This window comes from Eupeodes corollae, chromosome 2 (genome assembly GCF_945859685.1).
Source record: "Eupeodes corollae chromosome 2, idEupCoro1.1, whole genome shotgun sequence".
Classification (NCBI taxonomy): Eukaryota; Metazoa; Arthropoda; class Insecta; order Diptera; family Syrphidae; genus Eupeodes; species Eupeodes corollae.
The window spans coordinates 84,768,340-84,792,094 of record NC_079148.1 but is presented as its reverse complement, the minus strand read 5'-3'; the positions used below and the strand labels follow the sequence as shown (position 1 = coordinate 84,792,094).

Genomic DNA, 23,755 nt, shown 5'->3' with positions numbered 1-23,755 from the left:
TAGTAATTAGTGTTATAGTTTAGCTTAGAGTGTCCGTATGGGACCATTAAGTTAGTTGTAAGTTATGGATAATTAGGCTAGTTTTATGAATTTTTGTCTAGCTTTAAGATAGGTTTAAGATTGAATAAATAAAAATGAATTTGAAAAAAAAAAAAAAAAAAAGTGCGTCGGACTGTCATACAAGGGGTCTTGGCTTGGGTTCAATCCCTGCCTGTGCCACCTTAAATTATAAAAATTAATTTTCGCGAATACTGCCTCTTGCGAGGAATTGACAAATCCTTAAAGTGTAATTCTTTTCATGAAAAAGTGCTTTCTATTAGCCGTTCGGATTCGGCCTAAAATTGTAGGTCCCTTCCATTCCTGACAACAGTACTCCCACACATGAATGGGTGAGAGTTGTAAGTCAATAGGCCCTGGTTCCCAACGGACTGTTGCGCCACCCAATTTATTTATTTATTAAGAGAAGTTAGCTGTTTATTCAAATTACTTAAACATCACATCAAGCTTAGACTTAGGTATATCAAATGGACAAATTCAACAGATGACTACACCTAATGGATATTTTTGCATGCTTAAGAACAATCCTTTTCCGAATGTGTAGGCGGAACCCGAAAATAACCATCAAATACTCACAGGCTCCTTTGCCATTTTCGTCCAAGCTCAGTAACTTAATCATAACAAATGCCAACTTAACCTCAAATTGGCTGTTTATTTACTTGCCGAAGTTTTACAATTACGAACTCATACAATCATTCAAAAACTACTGCCACCACCTTCCGGCCATAATGGTGTCGATGTATGAGCTTTCTGTAATAAATTCTTCCGTTCTTTATATTAACTGAAACTTTTATTTAGATGCTCTATTTTTTTGTGTTTTCTGTTTTTTTATTATCATCGAAATGCGATAGTTCAAACCACTTGCTGTGGTGGCTTAATGATATTTTTGTACATATGTAGTTTCACTTCGTTCGTCATACTAATAGTTAAGAATGTAGAATATTTTTAATCATTGTATGTATTAATAAAAGCACCATGCTATAGAATTAAAACATCTATAAAAAGAATTTAACACTTTTTTAAAGTCTTGAACTAAAAATAAACGATTCATTAAAACCAAACAATTGCCACCGTTACATTAACTAATAGCAATCTATATCTAGTAAATATTCGTATGAAGAATAACATTTTATAATACGCCGCACATAAAAATTCGTGTAGAGCAGATACACTGTAGACCTAGCCCATTACCATACTAAGAATTATCTTCCGATAATAACACAAAAATTGGCTCAAAGTCATTGTATTTCATTATAATTTATATGAAGAAGATGTCTATGATGCTTTTGCTTCCGAAATAGTATGTACATATTTCATTAATTAATAAATATCTATCAATTGAGAATCTTATTGAATAAATTCAGTTATTGAAATAATTTAGTCACTATTCTTAAAACATGGCTTTATTTTGTTTATAAATATTGTACATTTAATAAATCATTTGTATGTATACATATACAATATACATGCATAATTATATTAATACTTTGGAAAAAAAAGAAATTTAAATGTATTTAGTTTGTAATAATTCCACATACAAGTATATTATTGTCATTTGAAATAGTTTCGACTATACACCTAAAGTATAAGCATTGTCAATTATTATAACTACTAACAGTAAGAACATTATATGCATACAAATTTTAAAATCCTGAAAATTAAAGCTTAATTATGCTTAAACAATAATTAAATTAAATAAATGTTGGGCTTGTCCTATCGTTCATAAAAGAAATTAAGTGCAGACCTGGAACTTCATAATTTTTTTAATTCGTTGTTCGCTTTTAACTTGTAGATAAAGCATTACTGCGCCTTAGATTGTGTCTTTTAAAATAAAACATCTCCATTTTTAAACTGAAAAATAAAGTCTGATATAATCAATCTTTATCTTTGATGAAAAGTAACAAATTTGTGTCTTAAACAGTTTTCTATATACTCAACCGTTTCAGAGATAGGGTCTTTTTGAAATTATAAAAACAGCATGCGAAAGGGGCCGTTTGTTTGTGAAACGTCTAATAAAATGTATGTTTGAAAACAAGAAAGAAGTCAAAGCTGAACTATTTTACAATTGCTGATAGCACAGTGAAACTCGTGTAATGATCGATCATACTGTCTACATTCAAAATCAAAAGGAGAGGTTATTAAAAATTCCAAATACTTTAAATTAAAAAATAATTTATGGACAGGGTTAGTAAACAAACCCATTAAAAGCTAGGAACTTTTTCAAAATTTTATTAAAACATCTACTAGACGAAAACCTTTATAATGCAGTACTGCAAGTTATTGAACCTTTTCAGGTCCATGACTAAGGGACACCAGCTTAAAAAAATAATTGCTAATAGAAATCCCTATTATTATATGTTTGTAACCAAAAGGTGTTCCAAAGAAATATGTATAATATGCAAGGTTTGCAAATTTAGAATGCAAAATTTAGATTTGTGCTTGAATATGTGTATATATGTATGCATTGGTAGTTTTTTAGCTAATAGCTTTAGAGGAGCATCAATGTTCAGATCGAGGGCTGGTATACACATACTATTTCTATGTACATACGATCACCTATTCGCAACAAAGGATAGAAAATTACTTGATTTTCTTTTAGCCAAATTTGACAAGTACTTTAATCTAGACAAATCATTAATTATAGTATTTCTATAATTAATGATTTGTTTACATCAAACTTTAAGTTCAAGGTTCAAGTCTAATAGGGTTCGAAATCTTGCTTTTAATTTATTGTCTTTTTTAAATTGATGTTTTTCGAGTTACAAACGATAAACCTTTTAAACTTAAAGTATGCACATACATGCCTTGAGAAAAGAAAATGAATTGAACGTTTTTAAGCTCATTTAAAATTGGTCTACCTATAAAAATAATTTTTAAAGCAGCAAAATTCTTTATTAAAAACTAAAAATTACTAAAAACATATCCTTACTATTTTAAATTCCTTTTTACACTCTCAAAAAATGTCTTTCATGTACACCAAATAAAAATAAAATATCATTTTAGAAGTCATGTTATTTTTCTTATTTCTTTCATTTTCTTTGTTTTAAATTATAGTTTTAAAAAAAGCAACAATTATTGTTTAAATTTTAAAACGCAAAAATCTTAAAATTTAATTATGCCCAAAAAGATAATTTAAAATGCAGCCTAAAATATAACATTTACACGTATTAATTAACTTACACAAAATACTCTAGCGTAGGGTCTCTTAACTTTCTTAAAATTTGTAATTTCAGCTTTTATGGTAATAATTTAAAGTTATAATTATGAGAAAACATTTGCTGACAATTGTTATCATTTTAAATTAAGAGCATATTCTTAAGTTTAATTTTGCCTATGAATTTGATTAGTAATTTATTTATTTTCCAATCTAACCATTAAAAATAATCATAACACCGTGCGACGTTATACAAAATGTTTAGATATTATTCCCACGTTTCAGGCCTTAAAGAAGTTAAATTTACCATAATCCCCTAAAATTCAAAACTCATGATTATATTGAAAACTTTTGAACTGATGAAATATATTCTTTGAAAAATGCACCATTTACTACAGTTGACGTAAGACGCTGTAATTGGATTTTCCATAGGTAAAATAAATCAACTTATTTTTGATCTAGATCTGTCAAAAAACAATTTTCTCTTTATTTGCATTCTATGAGGCAAAATAAATTGATTATGTTTGATTTAAGACCAAATATTTCTGCAAATTTACCCCTCTTTTCAACAATACTGATGCAATTTGTTTAGCTGCGAATTTGGCAGCTCTCTCGCAGAAAAAAAGTCAAAGCACAAAAAAAAAACAATATTTGAAGAAAATCTGAATTTACCCATGGAAACCCCAAAAAATTCGTTTGCATTTAGGTAAAAAGTTTTGGATTAAAGGGTAATATATGTGCATGATCTATGATTTACAGTATATAACATTTTTGGGAGTACGAAAATGAGTATTCTTTTTGGTTGCTCAAAGCGATTTTTGAAAGCTACGTACTTTTTTCACAACTGAAGTTTAATCCGTGTAGTACATAATAAGTTTTCCTTTGCAATACTTCTTCACAGCTACATCAATTAATATTTGGCTGAAAAACAGTATTTTTATGTGATTTTACATTTACAACTAATCACGTAGAAATTAACATTTTTGCATGTATTGTATTTTATGCGTGCTCCTATAATTGTATTTTAATATTTTTTGAAGATTCGTTTAGAATTTTAGAATTTAAAAATTAATTTATGAAACTGATCGATTATTTGCGTTTATCTATTTTAAATATTTTCATTATGCAAATTCGTAAGGAAAATAAACACATTTTTTTATCATAAAATCAATCCATTGGTTTGTGTTAAAGTAATTATCATAAATCAATTAGCCGATATTCAAAAAGGCAAATATTTGCAATACCTAATAAAAAGCTTTTTATTTTAACTTTTAAGTAACTGGAATAAAATATATGCTATGAAATCTGATGAACTGAACTGATGTGAAAAATAATGAGATTTTAAATCATGTAAAATTAAATAAATATATGAATATTTCTCAGTGTCTATTGGCCTTAAAACATCATACAATCGCTTCTCTTTCTAAATATATGAACAAATCTTCAAATTACATACAAAATATCGAATCTTAAGGGAATGACATACAAAAATTACTGTCTTTTACTAGTAAATGATTCATTTGGGCGGACTACATGGAGAATTTTACTTACTATTAAGGTAACAAAGGACCTATAATGTAAGGAATAATACAAATAAAATTTTCGGGCGCACATTGTATTACGTATGTTAATTTTAGATGACTCTGAAAAGTTGTTTTGTTTTCAATTGATTATTTTGTGTCTCATAATAATGGCATTTAATTAATTCACATCAATTTATATTGGAACATAATTGCCTCTGGGTTTATAAAATAGTTGACCTCTCATTATTCTTCGACAAATTTCTTTAGTCAACAACTTTTTTTCCTTTTCAATTTTTTTCAACACTCCAATGTTTTCGGTAGCACGACGGGACAAATAAGGTAATACTTCGTGCACGGGTCCGTAAGGGATATACTTATAAGCAGAGTAACCGGCTTGACCTGTAATTAAAAAAAAGTCCGTTAGTCAATAAAAAACAAAAACTAATCGCATTAATGTCCTAAGTCTTTGATACACAACGTGTTATATACATTTTACTGAAAAACGTATTATTTGTTATTTTATAAATATACATATTAAATAAATTATAATTTAAATGAAATATTTTGTTGCTTGATTATACTTATGCCACTTGCTAACTTAACTTCAATAAAAAATGCCTAAATCAGTAACCTACTCATGTATTGCATTTATGGTAGTAAGATATTTAAAATATAGATGCATTAATTTTAAAATCAGAAAACGTATTATTAAGCATGGTATAATCTTAAAATGCGTCAATATTGTAAAAATATAACGATTCAAATTATTATATTAAGATATTATAATGCTTGCAAGACACAAATCTGATTTTGTATGGTTGATAAAAACAAGAGTAGAACTCAACATTTAACCCTTATTTTGCTTTTTAGATATTCTTAATATTAATATTGTTTTATAAAATGATTAAGTCTTACCTAAAGGAAAAGTAATAAAATCACACATGCCCAATAATTGACCAAAGCATATGACTTTATCTTCCGGTTCAATTCCGATTTCGTCCATCTTCTGAATTGCAAAACGAACGGTGTCTTCATTGTGAGAAGCAACCATGATTCCAATCCGATTAGCATCTTCGTTATTGTCCTTGAGTAACTAGAAGGAAAAGTTTCATGGTTTCAATTGTGGCGATACTTTCAAGGTAATATAAAATTAAAAGGTCAACGAAAAGGTAATATAAAATTAAAAGGCGAACAAGAATAACATCATTTTGAGTACAGCTTGTTCGAAAAAAATGGATCCCTAAATTTCTGTCCTTCTGGTCTAGTCTATTCGGTTACAAGCTTTAAATTATTATAATTTTGTACGTAACTATCATAAAATTTGTTTTTTTTTGCCACCATGGGAATGTATACAGGGTGTCCATTTAAGGATGGTCCCAGCTGAATAAGATGATAGGCTAGGTTTTCAGAATTTGGTAAGTTAATTATACCGAATCACTACGGTTTTCAAGTATCAGCTGTTTTAATAAAATTTTTAAAAACACCACCAAACTTTTAGTAGTCTTTTTATTTACCTTGCCATCACATATGCAGAGTTTCCAGTTAGTTATAGCAAAAACTCAATATGGTTATAGACCAGGTTATGACTTTTCAGAATTTGGTAACTTGTTTACCTCGAATCATAAGGATTATTGACTTACGACTTTTTCATTGAAATTTTTTGAGAAACACCTGATTTTAAGATTAACTGCTTGAACAGAATGGTGTAGCTGTAGCTGTTGCCTGTAGGACTGTCAAAGTTAAAAGATACGAAAATAGTATACATCGACACAATGAGAAGCTGTAGCTGTAGCTGTAGCAGTAGCTGCAGCGCAAGTTGACTCAACTTTAACTTTTGGCGACGCTTCAAGCTACATTTGAGATGACAGATGGGGAAACCCATTTCATTCTTTGACTTTTCACTTTTTTTTTGGGAGCGTTCAATGCATTTGAGAATTTTTTCTGGTTTTGTAACTTTTGTATAGTATGCTACCATTCAAATTCAGTTCAAATATAAATTTCATATGCGTTGAACAATAAATTTCCTGCGCTACACCATTGTGGGCGACCTTTGCTACATTAGTGAGCGTTTTTATTGACAGCTTATACTACAGCGATTTTTTTAGCTACAGCTGCATCTCATTCTGTTCAAGCAGTAAAGCGCAAAATGTGGTTCGATTCAAGTCTCAAAGCATTCATTAATTTTCAACAAAATCGGCCATAACATTTTGATTGCTAAAAGTGTAATTATAAAACAAATCTTTTAGGAATTGTATAAGTGCATAAGATTATAATACTGTAGTTATCCCTCAACTTGGGTTATGTTTAAATTTTCGAGTTTTAAGTTTATTTACCTTAATTCTCCTCAGACATTCAGTCAAAACTTTATGGTACATGTCAGTTGTTGCTTCATAACTGGGATTAATTGGATCAGGATAGCTAAGAGCTGCGGCTCTGGCTCTTTCTTGTTCAATATAAGCCCCTCGAACAAGTTTTGCTCCAAAGTAGAAGTTTTGTCGTTTAGCTTGCTCTAAATCAGTGCACACCTGACAAAAAAAATCTGCAATAAAATTATAACACATTTTAATTGAACTCACCTCTTTATAAGCTTCAGTCAAATAACACTGGTAAGTGTTAAAAACAATTGCCTTTTCTTTATTATATTTTCTCATCATTTCCAGTGTGATGCGAGAAATTGCTGGTTGGAAATAAGTTTGTTCGGCATCAATCATAATGCGGACATCTAAATCGGCGGCAGTCTAGAATCATTATATAATAAGTCATTAGAATCACGTTATCCGTTTTCGTCTTGTTTCCCTCATTTAAAATGATATTAACAGAATAAAAACATTAAAAATAGACCTATTTCGTAAAAAAAATAACAATTTTTGTTGTTTAATAATTGTTAACCTTGTTACTACCTTCAATAGATTTGATTTCATATGAGATTTGATTTTAAATGACAATTTTTTATAAACACCTATTTAGTGTCATCAAAAACATAAACCCTTATTGCAAAGATCAACTTTAATTTAAGTGCTTTATCAAAATCGGTAATACGATTGCAAAAGTGAATTAATAAAATGTTATCCCATTGTGAAATGTGTGTTCACAGACATTTGTTTTATTTTTCTTGAGGAAGAGGAACGTCCAATGAAAATTATTTAGAAAAGCAATATAATTAAAGGGTAGTACCAGTGGCATGATGTTTAGTTCGATGGGCTATAGATTCAGAAGAAGCCATCTTTGACGATGATTTTTACATAATTGAAGATCCGAAGCAAAAAGTGGAGGCGTTGGGAGCTGCTTTCAAACAAGTGTACAAGATGATTGTTAGCATTCACCCCAACCACGACCTGGAAAACAGAGCCTTACTTAATCACTTTTACTTTCGAAATGATATGACACAAAGGCGATCTGAGAACCACGGTTTTATGCGGTTCAATGACGATTTCTTGGCAAATGCCATCATCGACGAGCAAACGGTACCAAGTCCCTTGTTAGTGTAGAAGGTTGAGCTTCAGCTTATCTTCAACTCAATAAAAAACAAAAAAATAAAATTGAATTGAAGTTAAAATAGATCTTAGGGCCGAAAGGCATTAGTATTAAGTGTTATATTTGAACTTAGAGTGTCCGTATGGGACCAGTAAGTTATGGTTAGTTAGGCTAGTTTTATGAATTTTTGTCTAGCTTTAAGATAGTTTTAAGAGTAAATTAATAAAAATGAATTAAAAAAAAGGCTCCGGTAAATGCAACAGTTGTGTTAAAGACGAAGGTTCAAACATGGTCGATTAAATTGAACATTTTTTTATTTAATTTTTTTTTATTATTCTCAAAATAATATAATTAATAAATTAAAATTGTTCCTCGAAGTGACCAACCTGTGACCCGATTGTTGGTCGAATTCAAAATTTTTAGACAAGAATTTTAATCTCGCGAACCGTGTGAGATGTTTTAATTCGCGACGATAGTGTAAATTATACATATATATATAGAATGTGTACAGATATATCAAACAAAGGCACAGGAAAGTGTGCACCCTTACAAGAAAAAGGTTCTACCTCCTCATTCTCCTGCAGCAGTGGCCACTACTTAGAGGGGTGACTGGGGTGAATTTTATTGTTTTTTTTTTATATATTACTTTTTATTGGATATACATATATATCTATCACATATGTATATATAAATGTACGCATAAAATCACTTTCGCGAGGGCGGGCGGTTACAATGGGAGTTAAAGTTTTAAATCAAGTTTTTTAATTCTGAAAAAAAAGAGGATGCGGATATCCCAAATTTTTAAATAAAACGATGACGTAATTACAATTTTCTTGTTAAAATTTTGAATAAAATCCGCTCAGTTGCCATTAGAGCTTAGTTGTGGCCACCGCGCGCTGGTGGATGTCACTTTTATTTTTTTAACTTCTGTTTCTTAATTTGTGTTTTTGCATTTTATATATGTACATACATATGTATAACCAGCACGTTGTTGCTCACAATTTTGAGTTTTTCATTTATGACTGATTATTAACAATGGGTCAACAACATTCGTTATTGACATTCAGGTTATATAACAATAAAAATGCAAAAAATCTTCACGGTGCAACAACTGAAATTGTAAAATCTGGTACAATTATTGGAAGTCCCCTAAGCTTTCAAATGTTCTATTTGATCAAACGAAGCCTTGAAGGATCTACCACCGCATTATCGGCATTTATTCAATTTTTTTCATCAAATAAATTAGAGTTTTAAAGTATATTATTTTAAACGTACCTTGACAATAGTGTTGAGTCGGCGTATCATATTTCTAAACATTTCCTCCTCTTTAGGTGGAATCTGTGAGATCAATCGACGCATTTGTCCGGTTTTTGGATCAGGTACCCTGAATGTATCGCTCAGCTGAGAATTTTCGTCGACAATACCCGACCAAGGAAATAAGTGGAGAATACTATGAGACAATAAAGAAAAGTAAAACGGTAAAAATTGATTTTTAAGACTAAAAGAGGATATGGTCCATTGGACCGTTAGATGGGTTTGAATAAAGTGTGGTTTTATATAACAAATATCAAGTTATGGTAACAAAATTAGGTATTTTCCTCACTTTTGTAAGTATATATATTATTAACAATTTGTGTATATATATACTTTATAATATGTTAAATTAAATTGTATTCTTAATTATAAAATTGGACTTTCTGTAATAGCCGTTCCAATAAAAGTTAACAGAGAAACTTTTTTTAGTAGAGCTTTTTGTAATCAACTAATGTTTGCAAGAATTAGGTTAATTTTCTTTTAACAAATTTGTTTAATAATGATAAGATTTCTAAGATTTTATTTATGAACTTCATTCAATTATGTTGGTTTTACGCCCAACTATCAAACAAATTTGGCCATGGTCCTTTAAAGGTTTTTCTGTACACAACATAAATTCAATGCCGTCTGAAAACAAAAGGTCGATTGACATACAAACAATTGTATTTTTCTAAACAATTCTTATATCTTAGTGTTAAATTTGTTTTCTTCACGTTACAAATCGTTGTTTCACTCAGAATAAGTATAAATTAAGTGTTTTTATGTATGGGAAAGATTGGCAGGTTCAGGCAACATAAGAGACTTTATATGGAGTCAACTCCGTTTTTGAACTAGGGAGTTCTTAAGTATTTAATTTCACACTTGGAAATAAACTTCACTATCATCTACCTTCAGTATAGATACTACTTAAATATTATTATCAATAGGAAAATTCCTTTTACAAGCTTCAAATGCGTTTGGATTTTGAAGGATAGTGAAACAGAACTTATTTACTTTCCATAGGAAATTTGTCGAATTGAAAATGAAATTTCTCGCCGTTTCAAGGTCCCTAGAATCTGAATAAAAGATTTTTAGAGATATACCTGTTTGTACATGTGTACGTACAAACAGAAAGATCGACAGACGGGGACGGATGGTGAGTCATCAGTTTGGGTTCTACCCCAGTCTCTTTTTCTTTTTTTTCAATTTGACAAGTAACCTTAAATAAAAAGAAGGACATTTTGTGTTAGCTAGCCAATTAGATACTAGAAATTCGCTTTACCAAATCTCTTATTAGTCGTTTGAACTTGCACATTGATTGAAATATACATTTTATTGAAGAACATGTATTCGATGATTTATGTAGGTAAAATGTTTCGTTCCTTATTTTTTCAATCGATTGTCTTTTTTTCGTTTATTTTCAGTTTAATAATTATATTCTGATAATGATTTGTATATTCTGACTGTTCCATAAAAATTGATTGGTGTTAAAATATTTAATTGGTTTGCAGAGCAGTAAGTTTTTCTACATATAAAACTAAGCTTTATGAAAGATTGAGTTTTTACTTTAAAAAAACATTAGAAAGGAGACAGTATACCAATTATATAAACAAAGAAAATAAAACAACTTGAATAGATTTCATTTGCGCAAGTAATAGAGGAAAAATAAGAGATTTTTCAACTTTGCTATAGATAAATTTGTAAATAAATTTAAATATACCATCATTATAACCTACTTATTTTCATAATGTCAAATGTAACTCAAAGTCAAATTTGGAAAAATTATTTGGACAAATAAAAATGGTTTGGATTAATAGTTATATATGTATATGTACAAAAAAAGGAAAACATATTTTATTTTTACCCTTCTTTATCAGAGGTTACATTTTTAAGGAAATCTTGGACGTTTTTGTTGTCACCCAAACTGGAGTAGTATTTTTCTAAATCCTTAATGGTCTTATGATGAGTAAGGACATTTCCATGACCGCCAACTAGGTCTTCCATATATTTACGTGTGCGCATAATTACTTCTGATACTTGTAGCTATAAAAAGAAAAAATCTTATAAAAAAAGAAATATAAACATTTTACGTTTTTTTTTCAGAATTAGTTAAGAATATTTTTTAGAGGAAAATTGTATTTTTAAACTTCTTAATAGATGAGTCCTTCTCATAGCAGTACGAGCATGCTTTCTCTTACAAAAAAAGTTTAGTTGGCACACTACATTTTGGTTATACAAATTACATTAAGTGATTTGTACAACTTTTGGGAGCTTGTAGCAGGGGAATAGCTAAGATTATATGTCTGACTCTTATATACATATCTGTAATATGATTTTTTTGATATCCTGGCATATAGCATGTTTCATTATACCAATTCTCCAAACTCTGAGAAAAGAACCTGTCGGACGTATATTCCATTCCAAAATCCTAATTTCTACAACCCCTACAAAGCTATGTAGAACTGTCTTCGAATCTAACTCGTTTATTAAAAGTATTGCTGTAAGGTTAATATACTTCAGTTCGTATTGCACAGTAGAATGTAAGACAAAATGTCTGAAATTCTATTCACCATAGTATGTAGCGTTATGGAGACCAATTGGCACAACGATGACACGACAGTCTAATAGAGGACGTAATAAATTACTTTTATGAAATAATTGCTTATTTTCTCAGATTATTTTTATAAAATTAAAAACAGTTAATTTCGGAAATAGTACTTTGGAGTTTTATGCGTTAACAAATAATATTTCATTTTAAATTCAACTTAGATGACATAATAAAATAAATAAATTAGTTAGAGCAACGGCTCACTGAGAACCAGGGCCTACAGACCTAAAGCGCTCAACCATCCTGCTTGCGAGTAATGTCAGGAAAAAACTCGTTACTGCTTGGAAATGTGATTTAAAATTTTATAGCAGAACCTTTGATTATATAACAGTTTTAGTCTCTATATACCAATTATATTTTAACTGATTCCTCCCCAAAAATAAGAATTTTCACTTTTACAATATATAACTATACTTACAAGTAGCTGAGGACGTCCAAGTGCTGTTAACTTAATAGCTGTTATTCCAGTTCCAAATGTTGCACCTGAAAATATTATTTTTAAATAGGAAATTTCTAACATTCTATCTGTTCTAAACACTCTTGATAATAATAAAATTCAGAATGTTATTGAAAATGTAATTTAGTATTTATATAATATATTTTATATTTCATTACGTAATATTATTTAATTATTATTGTATGAAATACTTATATAAACACTGAATCTAAAGTAGGTACGTACACTTCGCTTCAAAAATAGATTTTTCGTCTGAAAATTCAACGTCATGACATAATTTTTCCAAATTATTTGAGTTATGAAAAACTCTAATAGCATAACTTTTAACGTTGTTAGTCAAGTAGCGGCCTTTTCTTAACCTTAACTCGTTTAAGATGGTTCGAATTAGAATGTGTTTTTTTTTCCTCGGAATTACACGAATAAGATGCACACCTTAAAAATCGGTCGTCTTCAAGCTGCTGTTTTTTCAGTTCTTGTTACCTCTCTTTATGATTTATCTATCCGAATCTTTATAATTTAAGTAAGAACAAGAGCTACCAATTTTATCAGCTACTGCATAACCGGTAAGGTCTTAATGTCTAACCAAGTCGATTTAAGCTTTTGAAACACTTCTAATTCATGCAGATCTTTCAATTGGTCTAACAATTTTAGATCCAAAATTTTGTTTCACTTAAAAAATTAAGTGTTAATTGAAACTATCCTATACTTAAAAACACTCATAATTGATTGAGCTATCGTTGTACCTACCTGTTCAGTTGGCACAAAAAAAAACGTCTACTTACGTATGAAACACTGCTCAAGTGGGCGCAAACAACGCCTGAAATTTTCATTCACTTTTGGTTTCAAAGAATGCATATTTTTTAAGTGAAACTGATGTTCTAATTAAAAATTTAAAGAAGAATATTTTCTTTATTGAACGCTATTAGATTTGTAGTTGTTGATATGAAAATTCTTTGAGAGTTGAATAAACTTTATCGAAAAAAAAATAAGACAAACCTTACTTAATATTCAAAACTAAATTGATGCTATTGATGCAAGAAATAGGTACACAAACAGTTCTCTAACTGAAAGACCAATTATCTCCATTGCAATTGTTATTTTTAGAATAAAAATGATTTAATGAGGCTCTTCCTCTACAGGTTTTACCAAATTAGTAAGTGTTGAAGCTTATTTAGAAAATTGGAATTTACCTGATACAGCTTCAAGGCATTTTATGAAAACTTCCATATTTCGTTCGCAAGTAGCCTCATTAAGATAGAAGTATGTTCGAGCACTGCTCACTTTGTATCGCCTATCAGCAAATGATTTGTCCACGTGATATTGAGGTAAAGCGCCTTCTTCGTGAACATCACCTACACTTGACACCGATGATCTAAAAAGAGGGAAAATATTAATTTTAAAAGCTATTTAAAAAAAAATTATTATTACAAAGGTATTAGTATTGTCAATTATGTACAATTTTTGTAACATTCTTTTGGTAAATTAACTGTGAATTTTGTTTTGGGAAAAGGTTAGCGAAGGTTTTTATCATCATTGTAAAATGTATTGTAAATTTTATAAACTTACTGATTTTTGATTTAACAATCCATATTCTAGAATTTACTGCATCACACTTTTATCTAAACTTTATTTGATTGACTTTTTAAACTTACTCAACTTCACGTTTTTCCGCTTCTTCCTGTGATATGTCCTCTTCAACTGAATAGTCCAAAATTGGTTTCACTCCAAAAGATCGTAGCCTAGTGACAGAAAATAATTTTATTATAGGCCTTCCTTGTAGAAAATTACTGATGTTTGAGTATCACACTTTTTATAGAACAAAAATCAAACAAATGAAAAATGAGATTAGTTACAAATTTTACTGTTCAATGGTCATCTCATGACTATATTATTCAAAAAAAAAATACAACCAAAAAAACTGTTTATTTAGTAATATTTTAAAGTCCATAAACCGTTTTACCAGATAGGTAAGGTATCTTGCACCAGATTCGCCAACATGGAGAACCTATAAAATCTAGAGCACTTAAGAGGTTATTTCGCTTTTGTCCTTCAAATCAATTTAAATCGATTCTTTATGGAAACTTTCCAAGGACGAATTTTGATTTAGTATTAGGTAAAAGGCGTACTAGTTGGGTCCATATTGATAAAAGGTTCACAATGCCCGCTAATCAGTTATTTAATAACACTTTACAATAAATAACCTAAGAGTGTCGTAAAGTGTCTGTTTATAAATATACTAATCGACATTTTTCATTTATTTACTTAAGATAAAGATACTTCTACTGTCGTTTTTATTTGGCAATCCGGAATCTATTTTTGTTTCGGTATTCAGAGAGGACACTTTTTTAATTTTGGCGACTTTAAAGTTTGGTGAGAAACCTTCATTTATACATTTTGTCGCGACCAAAATTATCAATTAATCCCTTCCCATAATGTATAGGGTCACTTAGCTAGTACTATATACAAAATATTTATACAATGGTGATTATATGTATTGTTTACATTTTTATTTTCGAAAAGATTAAAAATAATTAAGGCAAGCTCACAGGGAGTTAAATCTGCAATTTTACTATCACGGATTCCTTTTTATTCATAATAAAGAATCTGTGGTAATTGTAAACAATAACATAATTTTTTCTCTTTAGTTAAAAAAGAAAAAAGCATCAAAAGCTCGGAGTTTTGTCTAACGGAACATCAATCAAAACACATTTATAAGCAATTATTAATTGAAACTGTTTCTTGTTCCGATTATTATTTGATATTTATACAGCATTTACATTTACATTACATACTACACAGCACATTAGTGTACAGAGTAGAGACACAGCACCTTGAGCATCTAGACTATATAAGGTGATAACAAAACAAGACATTAATACAAGGCAGAAGGACAGAGGAGAAAGAACAAATGACACAGCACGCGATAGGTTCCGAGATGGTCCCTCATCTGGCTACTAACCGCGTTCACTGATGCTTTGATTTTGGTGATCGGTGGGAACCGATGCTTTATCAGTAACTAGGCCGTTTTCAGATGTTTTGACGATGCTTATGCATAAAACAGTTTCTTCAAATGCTAAAATAAAAATGTAAATGCAAAAATGCCTTCATTTAAGATTGAAAACAATAATAAAAGTCTGTTGTGAATGACGTCACGAAAAAACAAAAAAGGCGACAAGGGTGTATCTAATTAGCGTATTTTTTGAATGTTTACCATGCAAGTGTGTGAATTAAGCATGAGCAAACTATATTGAATTGAATGAACAAAAACTATCTATAATTACCAATTGGAATAATCCTTGATTGAGGATGCATCGCGAACTAATTGATCGATTTGTGTGGTACTAAGTGGCCCATGGTAATTCGCATGAAAAGCTCTCGGGTGGCCTCAAAATCATTTTCAAAACATAATGTTATACTCTTATCTAAATTTTTGGCCATAAAATTAAATAATTTGCATCAAACAACATATAGGTATAAAGTTACCAAGTAAAAAATATTACATTTATTCAAAAACGACTTGTTTTCAATATAAAATTTCTATGGATTTATGGGCCTCATTTTTCTTTTAAGAAAAATATAGGAAACATTGCATTGGTCACAACTACTTCATCACTCAACGAACAATTATCAGACAGTAAAGTATCATTGAAGGCTAATGTTCCTTAATAGTGAAGCAAATTGTCACTGTAGCGGAAATTATAAAGACAAATACGTACACTCATTTGTTGTTCAAATTTTTTAAAATTAACTAACACATAAAATCTAAGTTAAAATAAATAAAAAAGCATGATCTTATTATTTGTCGTATATTTGGTAATTCCTTGAGACATGATCTATTTGTGTTTTCAATAAGTAAGCTAACAAATAAAAAAGCTGATTCAACAATTCATTTTTAACATGGTTTAAAAAAAGAAAGAAAAAGAATGAAGCAAGGCAACTGAAAAAGTGAATTGAATTAAAACTGTGGAACTTATTTCTAAAAATAAAAAAAAAACTAGCACTTCATAAGGTTTGGACTTTTTCCGAAAAAGTGATTTATTGTTCATAAGGAAATGCTTTGACAAGAGTGTTTTGCCAACGTGTTCCTTATTTTGAGTTTATTTCTGTAGTCTATGAGTCATCACTTTAGAAGAAAAATACTAAAAATTATGCCTAGATAAGTAAAGCTTCTTATGCATGGTTTAGGTAGTTGGGTTTTGTTTTTTAATTTCGTAAATGATTATAATAAAAAAGTAAATAGGTATAAATTGGATTTTCAAGAAGTATGAACAAATATTGTTCACTTTTTATTATTATAGAAAATTATTGGAAACATTTTTAAATCATTTCTTGTTATGTAACTTAATACAATTGTCGCTATTAAGTTTCTGAAGCGTGAAAAATTAAAAAAAAATCTCATTGTGCTTACATTAAGGTGTTCACACCAAAGAATCATTCCTGCAAGCTTTGTTCAAAAAAAGATAAACATAAAAACTACGCAATCAGGGCTACTTCTTCAAAAGCCATGTTCACGTACAAAGCTTGGTAAATAAATTGGAAACAAAAAAACATTTCAGACAGTTTTTCGGTTTTTTTTTTTTTTGTGAACACTTTGAGGAATATTTCTGATATGTTTATTTGTTTCCAATTTATTTATACAGTTTTGTGCGTGAAAATATAGATTGTATATGACTTTATCAAATACTGTTTGACGTTAATTCTAACATTTTCGTAAATTTTATAATTACAAATATATCGTTAATTAACACAAATTATATTTTTATTAATAACCACCCACGCACTTTCTACCTTCTATGTTAATGACTGGAAAACAAATAAAGTTACCCATTAAAAATGAGAAAAATAAACGTTTTAGAAATGTTTCGTCAGCATCCAGACCAAATTGTTAATGTTTAAAAATGTGCCTTTGATATGAGCACACCTTTAGATGACTTTCTTGAAGATCATCAACAAACAAACCACCGTAAGAATTTAAATTACTAGAAATTCTAACTTTAATATGTTGGATGTATTGATTAGTTAATCACCATATAAATAATAACAAATTACAGCCTTAGTTTAGTGCAAATTTTTGTAATGATATGAAAGTAAATTAAGACATATGTACATAAAAACATACAAAATGTTTGAGTTGATTTGAAATGAAAGTGAAACAGATAACAGAAAAACATGGATAAATAATAAAACCTTTCCAATGTGGGAACAATTGTATGGCGATTTTCTCCGGCAACAAAATGTCCATAAAATGTTGACTTCATGAGTAGCTCAAACAGTTTCCCACCCAATAGTGCTCGGGTGATTTTCAATAGCTTAATTTTATTATATTTGTAAGAAGTCAATTTTTCACATATGTATGTATTGCATTGAGTAAGCAAAAAAGCAATTTACGGGTTTTAAAGGCAGAAATTAACATATAAAGAAAGAAAAAAAGAAAACAAATCTTAAGTAATATAGTTCAAAATATTCAATATTTACCTTTCTAGAGTAGGGACAATTTTTACTTCGTCTTCACCGGCAACAAAATGTCCGTAAAATGTTGCTTGCATCATTTTGGTAAATAACTTTGTGCCAAGCAACGTTTGAGCCACTTTCATTAGCTATTAAATTTTGACAGAACATTTTTCGAAAGAAATTTATTGTTTTTTTGTTTCGCTAATTGTATTTTATTTTTTAATTTAGAACAAATCAAATAACATCCAATGATAAATAAAAAATGCAAAAATTGTGTTAATTTGTAGTCACAATATTTCTACTTTGCTGTTGTTAGGAACAAACCATAAAGAATAAGTTTACAACAGTGGTACATCAACATCGCCATCTCCACTCTTGGTGGTTTATTTTGTTCAAAGCAGCTAAACAACCGCGTGACATGTCATATTTGACAAAAAAAAGAGGAAATAAATGTCAAATGGTTTGCCCCCATAAATAGTTTTTATCGTATTTTAACAATTACGCCACAAATTGACAAACCCCTTAAGAGTATTTCTTGTCATGAAAAGTTCTTTCTCAAATTAACCGTTCGGTTTTGGCATACAAACTCACAAGAATGGTTGAGAGTTGTAAGTCTCTAGGCCCTAGTTCTGTACGGACTATCGCGCAACCAAATGTATTTCTTATTTAAGATTAAATACATAAATGTAAATTGATTTTGGCGGTAAATTAGGGTAAGAAGCTCACCAACGATAATGCCAAGAGTAAAATTGCTATCGGGTCAATATCGGATGTTAATAATCCATACGGCTTCTGCAAAAGTCATTTGAGAATACGCCTAGCCGCGTAGCGTTCTTTACTAATAGAATCCCATTATGACACCGATTAGGGAGCTTATATGCGATCTACATAGAAATAGCAAGCACCTTGATCGCTTTAAATCTAGTGTAGGCCAGATTTCTTTGAAGCCTGACACGTGGTGAGGCTATTCCACTTGGTCTTTGCTTCTTTATAGCGTCCTGCATTAGTTCACATGTAGCAATTGGTATACCATCATTTGCTAAACGTGGTTGAATGGGTTGTACTGTAACTTTCCTGGCAAGTTCATCTGCCTTACAGTTTCTTGGAATGTCTGCATGGCCCGGCAACCAGCAAAGGTGAATATTAAACTGTTGTTAGCGATGATCGACAGTTATGGACTGTTATAGAGTTTGTAGAGACAGAATCCAGAGATTTGATAGCAGCCTGGCTATCTGAGGAAATACGGATACGCGTTTTCTTTAAGCCAGGAGAAGACTTCTTTTATGCCCTACCTTCCCAAAAAGATCTGGAACGTATACAAATTTGGAAGTTTCTGTCGAATAGCAGTTGGGGTATGGTGAAGTCTGTGTGCTTTGGAATTCATTCTAAATATCTAAGAATTACGGAGTGGCTAATGTTGTTAATCAAAGCTTTAAGACAGCTATTTGTATGCTTAACATATCAAGGAGGTGTTACGTAGATTAGGGTATTGCCGCAGATGGGGTCGTGCTAAGCTAGCCGCTTAGGCAAGCTTTATTTATTTTGTCGCGGTTTATAGATTTTTCTAAAGCAGTATACCATCCTGCCACACCGTACATTATAATTGCTCTGATTACCGATGTGTATAGCCAATGCGTGATTCCATTTATTAAAATAGAACTTCAGCAGCTTTTTTGACTGTTTCTTGTAATTGAGTTTTTTGTCTAAAATAAGGCTCTTGTATTTTTTCTCGTCTGAGAAGTTTAATTCAAATAATTGAATGTAGGAAGGGTTAACAAATGAAATTTTGTATTTCCTCGACAATAGCGGCTAGTTCATTTTTTTTGTTAACACCCAGTCCGCACCGATCAGCCCAAAGTATAAGTCTATCAAGAGCATTTTATAAGCGTTCTTTAAAAGTGTTAAGTGCTTTTCTGAAACCGCTATAGCAACTTTATCCGCATAGGCAATCACTCCGAAACCCTCCGTATCCAGACAAATCAGGATTTCATTTACCACTATGTTCCACAGTAGAGGGGACACCTTTCGGTGAACCTCTACTAACGAATCTTCTAGCAGAAGAGTTGCCCAGTTTTGAGTTAATTACTCTGCTAATCACCATTAAATTAATTAACTCCCCAAGAAAACGCTCTACGTCTAGAGATGTTGGTGCAGTTGTTGTGATTGCAGATGTGTTTACGTTGTTATTAGCACCTTCGATGTTAAGGAAAGCAATCATAGTGAACTCTATATGATGGAGCAAATATTCGATGGTGCGTACTAGTGTGTATAACCCCGTTTCCACCGATTTATTATTACAGTAGACATGTTGAGACGTAGACAGATGTCTTGTATCAATACATGCCCTTAAATGGATATCAATCAATCTTTCTAAGGTCTTAAGAAGGAATCATTATAGACTTTGGGTATAAAAGCAACTTTAACTTCTCTCCATTGCCTCTTTAAACCTTAACCACGGATAAATAACCGAAACAAATATTAACAGAATTAATTTTAACGCAATTAGGAGTTAAATTTGATTTTCTTTTTTTTGTACCTAAGTACCCCATTAGCAAGTTTTAATAATGGAAAACAAAAGATGCAGATCAATTTATTTGCTTTAATATTGAATGTTCGCTACGAGAAATTCAAACATTAAAGACTGATTTGTTCCCTTATAATTGTGCATATTTATAGTATAAGATTTATAGTATAATATATATATTATATATATAATATAACACATATTTATTTAAAATACGATTCAAATACTTTTAATAAAAAAAAGAATTACATACATACATATGTACATATTTATGTAGAAGATAATAATAAAAACAAGTTTGTTCAGATAGTTAAAAAGGCTTTTTGACATAATACGGCTAAAAATGTGTGGTAGATTTGATACATTTTTAGAAATGTGACCATGACTTTTCATGACAATCTATAGAATAATGACTTAGTTGTGCACCAAAAAAATATAAAAAACTTTAAATCCTAAGCTCCTTTATTGTAAAAATGTACCCAAAAAATCTATCCTCAGATTTTGACAGTAAAAACGAGAAATATGTGTGCGAAATATAGATTTATATATCTGGGATTACAAAATTGTCGTAATATTAGAAATAGGTATAAACTGGTCACATTGCAGGTAAAAATTACTTTTCATAAAGTTCTGCCATTTAAAATAAAGTGTCAGCCCTGTATACAATAGGTACATACTATACTTCCTTATAATATACATTTATGACGAGGACGAGAGCAAAACCTGCGCAGTAAACTCAACTTTTGAAAAATCGATTTAGGCAATTTTCGAGTACAAAAATTACACCTATGTAATCCTTCAGCAAAGTAAAATTATTCCTTGTGACTACAAAAGAATATAGAGAGCGTAAGTTAATGCTTAAAAACTTAACGTTTTTGTTTTCTAGAAAGGTTTTTGAATAAAAACGTTAGGCTTACCTGCATGTTATGCTCAACGAGGTAATGGCTGGAACATAAGATGTACACGACCAAAGCTCGAATAAGCTCCCCCGTAGTCTTACTCTTAAAAGCAGCAATAGAATCATTGAAGCTCACGTCCAAAGGATCTCGTTGTGGTTTAATTGATCTGTCTTTTCCTTGATTCCTTGTGAGCTTTTGGTCATCAGATGGGCATTCAGGGCATTGCTTGCGAGCATCCGAATGAACATTGCGATATAAAATATTACCCAGCACGTCCCGACGTAAAAGTGTTGTAGATTGATTATTTAAATTGATGTAACTGTTATTGCTTGAATGAGATTTGGGCCGAATAATAGGATTTTCAAGTTCTATTAATTTCCACTTCAATGTTACGCAGACAGTAGGATTGTTGCCATTATTGGTTATATTGCGTTTACTATTGCTATATACAAAATTAGTTGTACGATGACGGAGAGAACGCAAAAACGCCATTACACAACAGACCGTTTCTGTGTTCCTTTTTTATGTTTTTAAAATGTTCGGCGGATTTTTTATAAATTGTTTAATAACACAAGACACAAATTTGTAATCTGACAAAAATTTCAAACACGTTTTTTTTTCTTCCTGGAGTCTGATTTAGGACTTAAAGAGTTCCTCTCTTTATATCTCTCTCTATCTGAGTGTAGTTTGTCGTCTCTGTCGTTTATGTTTTGTTGTTCTTTTGCAAGTTATACAACAATTTTAAAATTATCCTCCCTTTTACAAAAGGTTCTTTTTTGTATTTTCCAGGTGGATAATTTATTTTTAATTATATAATGTTTGTATGTGATATAAATTGGTTGTATAAAACTACCAAATTTTATTTGTCGTTTTTCTGGATAAAATGGAATAAAGATTACTTTCACATCAGTTGGACATCTACTATTTCTTGGTAGATAATATATCAAATGAAATTCCTAAGAAATTAAATTTTGCACTTGGGCCTATTTGGAATTTGAAAAAACACATAGTGCTAAAAGTTAAACAAATCAAATTTCTACACAACGTGGAGGAAAAAATAAAATTGACGTTCTCTGTTCTGTTAATTTTTGTCGACCCCGTTCATGACTAAGGGAACCGCAGACCAATGATTTTAATGAATACACCGGCAATGAAATTAAAAAAAAAACGACTGTATGAATAGTTTCACTTAACAATCTGACCAGAAAGGCACACATATCTATTTGGTTTTGCAATTAGATATACATACGTATGTACACGTGTATTTTGGTGCAGAAAATTAAAAAAAATGTTGAATCTTAATATAAGCTTCGTAGCTCCCTGTCATGGTAAAATTTTTTCGTTTCTTCAACTCATAGATACCTAATATTATATAATCTCGAAAAATCTACATCTTTAACATGGAAAATTTGAAAGCCGGTCAAGTCGTTACGACACTTGAAAAGAAAAACATTTATATTTTAATCAATCTTCCTTTGCTTAAAATGTATCTAGTCTCAAAAAGAACAATAAATGAAAAAATAAAAAATCAGAATTTATTTTTTATATTAAAAAAGAGAAAACTATTAAAAAAAAAAATTAACACACCAATCGAACGCGAACACACGAGATGGAACCTTGGAGAGAACTGAATTTAAATTATTATTTCTATTGTCAAGTTGCGAGAGGCAAATCGCTCTGATCGGCTCTTTTCTGTTCATTTTTTGCAGACTGTTGTTTCATTGCCAGTACCTGTACGCCTGTTCCTGTACCTCGCTGTAAACTTTCGTTTATTTTAAGACTTTGTTTCAAACAAAACTTTGTATATGGAATGTGTTTATATACAAAAAACAAAATCTTACAGAAACAGTCGTACATCAACGCCAGCTTGTCTGCTCAAACAATTCTTAAAGCTTACACAAAGTGCGTAACCTTAGGGGGCCTTGAGAGGGTGAAACATCTCCCAAAAATTAGAATAGCATTTTGCATTTGAAAAATCAATTTAAAATAAGACATAATATTCGCATACGGGTCACCTTTCCATTACCGCAGCATGAGTTTTAATCTGATTTTTTTACAGTTAGGTAGGGGTCTCAATAGGCGAGAAAACACCTTTAAGTCATAGAAAAAAATATTTTCTTTGTCGGACCTAACCCTACTTTTTTTGTATTTAATTTTTTGAGCTTAAGCAAGTTTTTTTTTTAATTGATAGCACGGCGGCGTACTAAGAGCTAGGTAAGGCTGCAACCCTCCTGCTTGGGATCACTATTGTGGATTGTGGTAGGTGCGAGTTTGGTAATGTTCAAAGTACTTTTTGCATTTGAGCACTAAAATCA

General features: G+C 30.4%; 1 protein-coding gene across 5 annotated transcripts; it reads right to left on the bottom strand.

The window, feature by feature from the left end:
- Positions 1-1,444: 1,444 nt before the first annotated feature.
- Positions 1,445-23,159, bottom strand: LOC129948540 (proline dehydrogenase 1, mitochondrial). Of its 5 annotated transcripts, none has more exons than XM_056059583.1 (12): positions 23,028-23,159; positions 21,459-22,314; positions 18,042-18,163; positions 14,219-14,305; positions 13,757-13,938; positions 12,528-12,592; positions 11,366-11,544; positions 9,484-9,658; positions 7,311-7,472; positions 7,068-7,259; positions 5,650-5,827; positions 1,445-5,133 (listed from the first exon to the last, which is right to left on the bottom strand). In XM_056059583.1, exons 2-12 carry the CDS (start codon positions 21,930-21,932, stop codon positions 4,928-4,930), a joined length of 2,022 nt encoding a protein of 673 aa, XP_055915558.1. In that variant the 5' UTR covers positions 21,933-22,314; positions 23,028-23,159; the 3' UTR covers positions 1,445-4,927. The 5 variants fall into 5 exon arrangements, with proteins under 5 accessions (XP_055915558.1, XP_055915559.1, XP_055915557.1 ...); XM_056059584.1 differs by lacking the exon at positions 23,028-23,159 and adding an exon at positions 22,803-22,961; XM_056059582.1 differs by lacking the exons at positions 18,042-18,163; positions 23,028-23,159 and adding an exon at positions 17,754-17,875 and having other exon boundaries at positions 21,459-22,665.
- Positions 23,160-23,755: the final 596 nt, after the last annotated feature.